This window comes from Emydura macquarii, unplaced genomic scaffold (genome assembly GCF_026122565.2).
Source record: "Emydura macquarii macquarii isolate MOO-44397 ecotype Brisbane River unplaced genomic scaffold, CSIRO-AGI_Emac_v2 contig_527, whole genome shotgun sequence".
Classification (NCBI taxonomy): domain Eukaryota; kingdom Metazoa; phylum Chordata; order Testudines; family Chelidae; genus Emydura; species Emydura macquarii.
In genome coordinates, this window is record NW_027130664.1 from 443,351 (window position 1) to 454,632 (window position 11,282).

General features: G+C 63.3%; 1 protein-coding gene across 1 annotated transcript; it reads left to right on the top strand.

Annotated features, from left to right (window-relative positions):
• The first annotated feature begins 5,564 nt into the window (after window positions 1-5,564).
• LOC137147253 (lysosomal acid glucosylceramidase-like) lies at window positions 5,565-11,131 on the top strand. The gene is made up of 10 exons (XM_067539185.1): window positions 5,565-5,631; window positions 5,982-6,173; window positions 6,288-6,434; window positions 6,592-6,725; window positions 7,514-7,686; window positions 8,076-8,313; window positions 8,417-8,641; window positions 8,747-8,910; window positions 9,971-10,096; window positions 10,345-11,131. Exons 1-10 carry the CDS (start codon window positions 5,565-5,567, stop codon window positions 10,445-10,447), a joined length of 1,569 nt encoding a protein of 522 aa, XP_067395286.1. The 3' UTR covers window positions 10,448-11,131.
• The last annotated feature ends 151 nt before the right edge of the window (window positions 11,132-11,282 follow it).

Below are 11,282 nucleotides of genomic sequence, written 5' to 3' on the forward strand. Positions count from 1 at the left end.
AAGCCTCCAAAATGTGCCCCAGCGTATGTAGGGGAGTGATGGCCGGGTGTGCAGAGCTGGGCACCCTAGTGCTGCCCCTTCCCCCCAGTGCCGGTAGAGATGGGATGTAGCGGAGCACGCAGTGAGGCAAGGGAGGAATACAGCAGGAACATCTACACGTCCTGCAGCACTTGACGGCTCATTGTGGCACCAAGAGCGAGTGGACATGGGAGAGCACCGCTCCCCGCACAAGAAGGAGCCTAGCAGAGCCTGGTGGGGGGGTCTGAGCCCACTCTCCCTCCCCCCCCAAGAGCAGCTGAGCCCAAGGAGCTGAGAGAGCTGCATAGCCATATTTTGCACAGTTTGAGTGGTGGCTCATGGGAGGAGCTTGGAAGAGCCCCCGTCCCCCCCCCATCTACACCCAGCCAGAATTTCATCCACCCCGTGCCCAGCTGTGCTGGGCTGTTCTGTCTCCAGTGATGGTTGTGCAGCGTGCAGGTGTTCACTGGAGCTCTGCCCCCCGCCCCATTGCCTCTAGCTTCTCATCCATGTGTCTAACGCACCGTCCCCGCTCTGCTGAGGAGCCACAGGTGGAAGGGAGAACCACGGTGACCCTGCGGAGACGCTGGACGGGGAAAGGATTCCCAGGACCCCTTTGCGGGGCGGCGTGTGGGACAGGCTCTGAGTGTGTGAGGGATCTCCAGGGGAGCAGCAGTGGCTGGGCAGGGGCACCAATGAAAGACACTTAGGCAACAGCTACACGCTACTGTCAGATCGACTGATCTGGATCGACAGTGGTCAGTGAAGACCTGCTCAGTTGAGCCAGGAATCGACATACTGAGACCACCTGTCAAGTGGCGTAGCGCTGCGTTGGGGGAAACGCGGTTCCCGTCGGCGCAGTGCAGTGAAGGCGGCGCGCAGAACAGAAGCAGAGAAGTCGACGGGAGTTACACAAGGTTTTTGTGTAGTTTGCGTAACTCCGCTCGACTGCTGCCGAATCCCGGAGGTAAATGTAGACAGGGTCTCACTGAGCCTGGCCTGGAAACCTGCAAGCTCCGGTTTGCTCAAATTGAAACTTGTCCGGAGAGGGCACCCCAGGTTTGCAGAGCTGGGCTGGCCTGGGGCCCAAACCAGGCGCACTGCTGGGCACCTTGGACTGTAACTGGGACCCTGTCTTCACTTACCTCCGGGATTCGGCGGCAGTCGACCGGAGTTATGCAAACTACGCAAAAACCTTGCGTAATTCCCGTCGACTTCTCTGCTTCTGTTCTGCGTGCTGCCTTCATTGCACTGTGCCGACGGGAACCGCGTTCCCCCCGATGCAGCGCTACGCCACTTGACAGGTGGTCTCAGTACGTCGATTCCTGGCTCAACTGAGCGGGTCTTCACTGACCACTATCGATCCACATAAGTCGATCTGATGGCGGCAACTTTGCCACGGCTGTGTAGCCTGAGCCTTTATACCTGGGTATCTGCAGCCTTCCCCTCTAGGGAAAGACTTTCCATGAGGCCGAGTGGTTACTGGGTGTCGCCAGGACCAGCTGCTGGCACCAAGGGGCTGGGGCGCTCCGGCACTGAGCAGCACGCTACTGCAGCCCAGGCTGCCCTGCCTGGAGCAATGCAACTGTGCGTCACGCTGGGAGCTGCCAAGCTGGGGCCTTGCTCTGGGGAAAGGGGACAGCTGGCTGGCAGCTGGCAGAGGGAACCTCCAACGCTAAAGGCCCAGGAAGCTCTTGGGGAGTCTCCTGTCCTACTGAGAAACGCAAGCAGGTTCCAAACGCTCCCTCTCCCCTGCCCCCTGGTGCAGAGTGCCCCAGGACCCCCAGGCTGGCATCTGCTGCACACACAAGGAGCGGTGGCAGGAAGCTGACTCAAAGAAGTCGCAGAGGCGTGCGCAGCACATTTCATGGGGGTGTGCGCCCAGGGAGTTGTATTTTGTGTTTTTGTTCTAAAGGCGAACATTTATTGAATACTCGATCATAACGGACGTTGTTTTTATTCATCAAACAAAGTAAAGAAACTAAAACTTAAACTTTTTTAAATTAACAACTAAACTTTACTTAAAACATGAGACACAAACTAGCCCATGTTTGCTGTAGTGATAACCAGGCATATGCACAGAGACAGTCCATTCTCCTGAGCTTTAGTGGTGGTGTCAAACTCAGTTCCACGGCCGGGCCACATTTGAATGACTCGCCGCGGCCTAGCCGCACCGCGGAACGGCGCAAGGCACGGGATTTCGGTGGTAGATCACGGCATGTTCCCCTCCACCGCAAGATCTCGCTGCTCCTCCTTTTTCAGTGGCGGCAGCTCGCTGTGTCTTGCCGTCTGCCGAGCAATCGCGCGCCCGCCACTCGTTCGGTGGCAGCTCCAGCCTCAGCGAGATGGCGCCGCGGGCCACGTCTGAAAGGTTCCAGCCGCCTGCCGTATGTTTGACGCCCCTGCACTGGGGTGTGCCTGGCCACACCCCGTACGCACGCCTCTGCTAAGTCGCCTGCTTTGGCTGTGTGAGCGGGGAATGGGCCCGCTGTCATGGGGAACGATCCTGGCTCCCACACTGCCCTGGCCTGGTGGATCTGGTTAGCAGAAGGATCTGAGTCCGCGCTCCCATTCCCTTTACCCAGCGGCCTGCCTGGCCATGAGGGCTCCCCTCCCCCTCTCCGGGGTGGCAGGGTCCCCATAACCCCGACAAGGCTGGGCCCAGGATTCCTGGGGGCTCGACCCCCAATCTTGTTGTGGTCACTTAAGGCAAGGGAAAGGGTGTCCCCACTCCAGGGTACTACCCCTGCATTGGACACTTCCCTGCCTCACTGCTCATTGCTTATAGTTCAAAGCCGTACAATGTATTAAACACGCAGCAATCAGAAATCACATACCAAAAAAGAAAAGAGGAGAAAAGTTAAACACCCAACGCTGGCCCCTGGCCTGGGGGCACCACACACAGCATCCCAGACCCACCCTCTGCGAACAGCAGCGCTGGAAAGTGGCGGTGCGTGGAGGCCCTTTAATACACAGTATGTTCACCAGGAGGGGGTGACATTTCTGCCACATGGGAAGCCCCGGAGTAATCGCTGCCCCTGGCTTTTCTGGGCTCTCCGGAGGAGCCAGTGGGTCATTTCTCGAAGAGTGGGCTGCTCCCAGGAGGGCAAAGACAGCAAAGAGATGACATGGGCAGGTCAGCGCTGGGGTGACTGTGAGGCAGACATGCCCAGGCATACCTAGGCAGGTATAGTTCATCAAAGGGGGTCACATGGTGTTTCTGCCGCAAGCCAGGCACCAGCGGAGTGGCCGTGAGGTGTGTGTGTGGGGGAGATAGTTGGCGAAATGTAAAACCAGCTCATCAGATTGCAAAACTGTTGGAGTGAGACGTGTTGCCAGGGGCAAGGTGGGCTCGCGGGAACTCTGCCGGTGGTGAGCATTGCAGCCATCTGCAGACACAGCGCTTGGTTCATTCCTGCCCCGGTGCCGGAGACGTGCGCAGTTCTGAAGACAGAAGACCCCCAGGGGAGCTCTTGGAAGAGGGGGCCATTGCCGAGACAACAGCCTGTAAATGTGCGAGAGTGGAGGAAGTGGCGCAAAGTGTGAGCCATGACAGAGGAGAAACGCTGACCTGGCTCCAGATGTCTGGCCTGGCACCAGGGGAGGACGACCTGCCCTTCCTCGGGAGGCGTCTCAGCAGCGTGTCCAGCCTTCATCGGCAGCGAAACCTGCGCCCACGTCCCTCAAGGTCCATGTTTGCCCACCGGGCGTGGGTGGGGTGGGGAAGGGCAGGGGATTCTCGTCCTCGCCCTCTGCCCCTCCCCAGCACTCAGGGCAGCTCCTGCTCCTGGCTGGCTCTTGTGAGCAGAGAGCTGCAAACGCTGCCGGGGAGGGTTGGAGCAAACATTGCAAAATCCTGCCCAGCTTTCCTTTACGATGCACCCAGCGGCAGGGAGGCTCCTCTCACCATGACAAACTCGTCTGGCTGAGCAAGTGCTTCTCACCACCTCCCACGGGGCCCAGCCCCGGGTGCTGCTGCATCCCAGGACGCTTGGGGAGAGGCGTCAGTACCTGTGGCCTCACCAGCCTGCCGTACAGGCCCTGCGTTGGCAGCTACTGGCTCTGCCGAGTCTCCAGGTGAGTGGGGCTGGCCCTGGTCTGGGGTGGGTGTGAAGGGGGGTGGAGAGGTACTGAGCGTCTTTATTAATTAACCTGCGCTGGCCCATGGGGAGGCACTGCCCCGCTCCACCCATGAGCAAAGCAGGGCTCTGGGCGAGGACCAGCCCTAGTGAACCCCCAGTCCCATGTACGACGCACTGCGGCTGTGGGAAGGGGCAGTGGCCCCCCCCCCCGAACACTGTTTCCCTCCCCCTTCCCCCCCACGGTTGCATTGCCAGTTCACACTGTGCCGCTGCCTGCTCCACACCGTGGCTCTGGGACCCAGCGGAGGCTTTGCAGCGAGGCAGGCCAGGCTCCGGCTCCAGCCCCAGCCGATGCCCCAGTGCAAGCCCAGCTGTGCGTGTTCCCATCTGCAAGTTGCTGTCCTACTGCCCTGCGAGTTCTGCAGGGCCCCCAGCGTGCAGCCAGCAGGGGAAATGCCGCCCTTGGCAGCGCCCAGAGGATGCCCACCAGAGCAGGCGCAGCCCAGCTGGAGCCTGGACGGCTTACGCTCCAGGTGCAATTGGGCAAAGCACCACCAGCCACTCCCTGGAGCTGACGGGGCGCTGCAGCCACCAGGCGGGTGCCCAGTGCGCACGTGTCTCCCCCAAACGGCTGAGCCGTGCACAGCTGCTGAGCCCCCGTCAGACGGGTGCAGGGGGGGGCTGCAGCAGCCTGGGGCTGCGGGGGCCGGGGCGATGGGAAGGAGAAGGAGCTCTCAGCTGGCGGGTGAGTAGGAAGGTTCAAATTCAGAAGTGGGCGCACAGAGAAGGGAGCAGCTCTGCCAGGCAGCTGGTGGCACAGGTAGGAGCTGGCTGTGGAGGAGCGGGGGGCCTCGCTGAACAAGGGGGATCCTGGCCAGAGTTCCCGGGGAAGCAGCTTCCCTTGGCCCCGGCATTTAGGTGGGCAGAAGGGGAGAGAGCTGCGATCGGGAGATCGGGAGGGTTGCCCTGCCCAGTTGAGAGGCAAGAGTCTTTGCTGTGGGCACAGGCAGAGGAAAGGCTGGGTGTGGCAGCAGGGAAAGGGGCCGGGCCAGGCCCTGGCCACACGGGAAGCTGGGCAGGGCAGTCAGAGATTATCCTGGGGCCACAGTGCTGCCACAGTGACAGGCTGAGGGCAGGTGACAGACTCGGCCCAAGCCCTGCTAGGTGGGGGGTGCTGGAGAGGACGCTGTGGGGTCAGCCAGTTCTGTTCCTTGGCAGACCCCCCGTCTCCCGGCCAGGCTGGGCTGCTCCACCCCACACCCCACTTGCTGTCTCAGGAGGCCCCCAAGGTGCTGGGCTCACCTGGCTGCTCCTGGGGGCTGTGAGTGGGGAGCGCAAGGGGAGCAAGTGAAAAGCGACCGGGCGGCCCCGACGCTCACAGCCTCCGTCCTGCTGTCAGGCCCGGGTGCCGGGACGCGCTCACTGGGACTGGCTGCGGGGGGCGAGCTGGGCAGAAGAGGCGCCATGCAGGCCGGGTGCGCCAGCATCGTGGGCTGGTTCCTCTTCATCCAGACAGTGCCTGGAGCAGCAGGTGAGCACTTGAGACGGGCTGTGTGTGTGTGTGTGTGTGTGTGTGTGTGTGTGTGTGTGTGTGCGACCGACCGAGCCGGGGGGGCCTTTCCGGGGGATGGGATGGGAACAACTCAGCCTCTGCTCTTACCCCACCACCTACCCTCCGTCAGGGGATCACCTGGTGCAGGCGTCCGGCCAGGGGTGTGCTGAGAACACTGCTGCACCGGGGATGGGGCACACGGGAGGGACTCGCTCAGGGGCGTCCCCAGAGCTCAGAGGAAAGCGATTGAAATGGGGGGGGCTCCTCTGCCGGGAGGGTGGGGAAGGCCCAACTATATGCAGCAGCCTCGTCGGTCTCCCCATCTCCAGGCGGCCGGCCCTGCAAAGCCAGGAACTTTGGTTACGACTCTCTGGTGTGTGAGTGCAGCGCCAGCTACTGTGACACGCTGGACCCCGTCGTCGTCCCGGCCCTGGGCACCTACGTCACGTATGAGAGCAGCAAGGCCGGCCGGCGGCTGGAGCGCAGCGAGGGGAGCTTCCAGAGCAACTCCACAGCCCCAGGTATCTATCGGCTGGGGCTGGACGGATGCAAAGGGCAGGGCTGGCCGCTGTCCCTGTCCGCCCTGCCCTTGCTCCCAGCTTCGTGGCTCTGAGCTGTGCCGCTCTGCCCCGCAGATCTGGTGCTGCGGCTGGACGTAGCGCAGCGCTATCAGAGGGTGAAGGGCTTTGGTGGGGCTCTGACAGACTCGGCCGCGCTGAACATCATGGCCCTGTCCCCGGACGCCCGGACCAACCTGCTCAAGTCCTACTTCGCAGAGGAAGGTGAGAGCCGTGGGCTGGGCCCTGGCAACACAGGGATGGGGGGCAAGCTGCGCTACTGGCCCCCGACACAGCCGCTCCTACGGGCCAGGCTCCCCCCTGGACGTGCCACTCTGGGGCCCGGCTCTAGGGCCCGGGTCACCACCTTCCTGTCCCACAGGCATCGAGTACAACCTGGTCCGCATACCCATGGCCAGCTGCGACTTCTCCGTCCGCCTGTACACCTACGACGACTTCGAGGGGGACTTCGAGCTGCGCAATTTCAGCCTGACGGAGGAGGACACGAAGCTGAAAGTGAGCAGCTCCCTCGGGGAGTGAGAGGCCTGATGGGGGGCAGGCAGGAGTGGTGGGGAGGGGGAGCTGGCTGGGGGTGGGGGGGTGGGGGAGCTGGCTGGGGGGCGGTGTCGGCAGTGGGGAAGGGGGAGCTGGCTGGGGGGCAGGCAGGAGTGGGGCGGTGGAAGTAGGGAAGGGGAACCTGCCGTGGGGAGGGGGAGACCTCCAGCACAGAACGGAGCAGGGCGGGACCCGTCCCAGTTTGCTCCTTGGCCAAGCTCCCGGGCCTTGCCTGATGCAGGGTGTTTCCTGCAGCCATCACGGGCTGGGGGTGAGCCCCCCCCGGCACTTGCCCCTCCACCGTCCCTCGGTGCCTCCTCAGCCACTGCCTTGGCTGCCCTGTCAGCTGTGCTGGGCAGGCGTCTCCCAGCCCCACCTGGGGGCACTCGGGCCCCCTGAGGCCCATGAGGGCTGGGCTGGGCAGCTGGGTCAGGGCCAGGACGTGCTCCGCAGAGAAGGAGCCGTTTCCCACGTGTCCCAGAGCCCAAGGGGGCCCTGGCCCTGCTTTCCCCTGGTGTTTCTGCACGTGTCTGAATTCTGCTCAATCCTCCGCCCCAGGGGCAGCCTGACGGTGGGGCTGCCGGCCCCTGCACACCAGAGGCTGCAGGTGGAAGGAGGCTCCTGTCTTACTCAGACGTTCCCCATCAATGGGCCATTCCTGCTGCCCTGCTGGTGTGGGGCAGGGCGTCTGGGGAGACTCTGCAGCACATGGGGAGGTTGTTACAATCCCTGCCTTCCCTGCCCCTCAGATCCCCATTCTCCAGCACGCCCAGGCCATGGCCAAGACGCCGCTCTCCCTGTATGCCAGTCCCTGGACGTCCCCAGTCTGGATGAAAACCAATGGAGCCATGACAGGCCGGGGCACGCTGAAGGGGAAGCCGGGGGACAAGTATCACAAGACTTGGGCCAACTACTTCATCAGGTAACGGGCAGCCCATGGCGGGGCTCTCCCAGGGCAGAGGAGCCGACAGGGTCTCGGTGGGAGCGGCTGGCCCTGGGTTTTGCGAGGAGGGAAGGTGGCGTGTTAGCGAGTGAGCACAGTGAGCAGGGAGGGCGTTGAAGGGGTCGGGGGTGTGAGCTCCCTGCGCCCATGGAATGACAGAAGGGCCGTTTGCGACCCCCTGTATTGCGGAGCCCAGAGACTGTCCCCAAATGGTTCCTGCAGCAGCTCTTCGACAGACAGCCCATCTTACTGCGGGTGAGGTCTCTGCCGAGCATGTGGGTGGGGTACAGAGGTGGGTCTCTGCACCCCAGGAGGAGCAGGCAGGGGCGGGGCTCCTAATGTTTCTTGTCTCCCCGGCTGGCCCCCAGGTTCCTGGATGAATACGCCAAGCACAACCTGACGTTCTGGGCGGTGACAGCTGGGAACGAACCCACGTCCGGGGAGATCATCTTCTACCCCTTCCAGTGCCTGGGCTTCTCCCCCGAGCACCAGCGGGACTTCATCGCCCAGGACCTGGGCCCGGCCCTGGCCAACAGCTCACACAAGGGCATCCAGCTCATCATGCTGGACGACCAGCGCTTGATGCTGCCCTACTGGGCTGAAGTGGTGAGTCCTGCTCCGGGCCCTGCCGCGGGAGAGGCTGCTGTGCTGTTCACACCAGCCTGGCATGGCCTGGGCCGAAGGTGACTCCTCCATCCTCCTTCCTCAGGTCCTGAAGGACCCCCAGGCTGCCAGCTTCATCAGTGGCATCGGCATCCACTGGTACCTGGACTTCCTGGCCCCCATCGACCTGACGCTGTCCATCACCCACCACCTCTTCCCCGACTACTACCTGCTGTCCACCGAGGCCTCCACGGGCTCCTACTTCTGGGAGCCCAGGGTGGTTCTGGGTGGCTGGGACCGAGGGAGCAAGTACAGCCACAGCATCCTGACGGTAAGGCCCCTCGGTGCAGACCGCTTCAGCCTCCTCCAGGGGAGGGGAGCAAGGGCCTCGGCCCCTAAAAGCCTCCCGCTGAGCATCTCCATCTTCCCCTCCCAGAACCTGAACAACTACGTCACGGGCTGGACCGACTGGAACCTGGCTCTGGACCTGGAGGGGGGGCCCAACTGGAGCAGGAACTACGTGGACAGCCCGGTCATCGTGGAGAGCAGCAAAGATCTCTTCTACAAGCAGCCCATGTTCTACCACATGGGCCATTTCAGGTGAGCGGGCCCCGCCGAAGGCATGCGCTCAGCTGCCCTGGGTGGGCGTGTGGCTGGCGTTGTATGTTCTGTGCATGTGCGCAGCTCACCAGGCCCGTACAGGTGCCTCACACGCAAGGCTGCATGCGCCCCGCTGGCCTGACTCCCAGCAGGGATGTGAAGGGACCCGCGGCTCCCGGAACCCAGCCTGCTGCTGCTTTGCCATGCTCTGGATCCCATGGCCTGGGGGAAGGAGAGAGGCGTCCAGCTCCTACCTCCGTAGAGCCAGTGCTGTGCTCCTGCCCATGGCTCAGTGCCAGGCCGGGCCCTCCTCGCCCTCCTGCCTGTCTCTCCCGTCTGCAGGGTTGTTGTGGCCATGCTGATCCGGAGAGTAGAGAGACGAGGGGGGGAGGGAATATCTTCGATTGGGCCCACTTCTCTTGCGGGAGATGAGCTTTCGAGTTCACAGAGCTCGTCTTCAGGTCCTCGGAAGCTGGTCTCCCCACGCTTAGAAGCTGGTATCACCTCACCCACCGTCTCTCTCTAATGTCTGCGTAGCCAGCTGCTTTCTGCTGCCACCCACCACCCACAGGCTCTGCGCCCCCCGCAGAGGTGGGCATGACAGTGCAGAGACGCCGGCTCTCCTCGGGCCGGTGTGGGTAACTGTAGCTCACCTTGGCGGGGCGGGGCGGGGGGCTGGGAGGGGGCGGCATGCGATGGTTTTTCTGCTACGGGACAAGCGCTGGTCAAACAGGCAGGCTGTGCAGTGATGCAGTGCGCAGTGCTGCAGTGTGCAGGCTGGCCAGAGCCCTCAGACGCTGGACGTGCCCTGAGTCAGCTCCGGACTGGGTCTGTCCCACGTTCCGCTCCATCCTGGGACCGAGGAACCGCCCCGAGGGGTGCAGCTGCCGGGCCCTTCCAAGAGCTAAATTCAGTCTCTAACGCAGCCGGGCCTGGCGCTGAGCCCGAGCCATGGGCGCTCAGGCTGCCTCGCTGCATCCGTCTCCCAACGCTGCAGCGTTGTCTCCTGGCGCTGGCGCGTTCCTTCGCTGGGCACTCACTGCCCCCCTTGTCTGTACAGCAAGTTCATCCCGGAGGGATCCCAGCGCATACGGCTGCTCATCCCCAAGAAGTGCTTCAAGTGCAACCTGGAGCATGCCGCCTTCCTGCGCCCGGACGGTGCTGCTGTGCTCGTGGTCCTCAACAGGTGAGCGATTGCCCAGGCTGTGAGCACGGCTCCTCGTCCGGCCCAGGGGCTGCCTGTCTCTGAGTGGGGCAGGAGCTCTGAGGCTGGGTGCCCAGGATGGGAGTTGTACGGAAAAGAAACCTCCTGGGGGGGGGCCCCAAAGCCCAGCAGCTTCATCCTCTTCCCAGCCCCCCCAACCCTCCACCCACAGATTTTCTTGGACCCGCCACCCCCATCCCATGTGATCATCACCCCCTCACTCTCCCCAGGTACCCCACGGACGTGCCATTCGGGATTTCAGACCCTGGTGTTGGCTTCATTGAGGCTGTGGCTCCGGCTGACTCCATCCAGACCTACCTGTGGAGACGCTGAGGCGGAGGCAGGGCAGGCGGGGCCACAGTGGGGAGGCTGAGGGGGGAGGAAGGAGACCTCCCCATTTAACACCCCCGCCATCCCTCCAGGGAGACCTGGGGCAGCAGGAGGGACTTGGGGATGGGTCCCCTCGGTGGGGCAGGGGCCTGGCTCCTACCTCACCCAGTCAGAGCCATGCTGACTGCAGGGGAGCTGCAGGATCCAAGGGGGAGCTGGGCGTGCCAGGGTCACATTTAGTGTTGGTGTTGTGCTAGGGGCCCCAGACTGCTTGTAAATGACAGACCCGGAACGCTGAGCACCTGCCGCCTGGCCCAGGGCTCCCCCGCCTTCGCTGCCTTCCCCAGCTGCATGGGCCTCTGCCCCAGCGAGGCGGAGACGTTTTAATACAATAAAAAGATTTTCTACGACTCCTCCCTGCCTGGTTGGCTGGTGGCCAGAGCCGGGGGCTGGGGAGGGGCCAGGTGCGGAGGCAGCGTCAGGGCTGGCTTCCCAAGCGCAGCAGCGTGTTCCCGCGGAGCAGGCCCTCACGGCTGCAGCCCCGGAGACTGATGCAATGGCTGGGGGAGCAGCAAAGCCAAGGGCTCCTGCGTCCACTCAGGCCGGGGAGATTCAGGGGCTTCTCCTGGTTCCTCAGTCAGTGGGGAAGGGCGTGGCCCGTTTGCTGTCCCACCAGAGCTACCTATGACCCCCCCCCCGCACAGCCATAGGACATGGGGCAGGTGTGGCGTCAGGGCTGCTGGGCCTCCCCTCCCGCAGTGAGGAGCTCACGCCGTGTAGCGTGGGCACAGCACAGACAGGTGTGCGGCCGCGTGAGGAACATGGCGGGAGGTTAGCA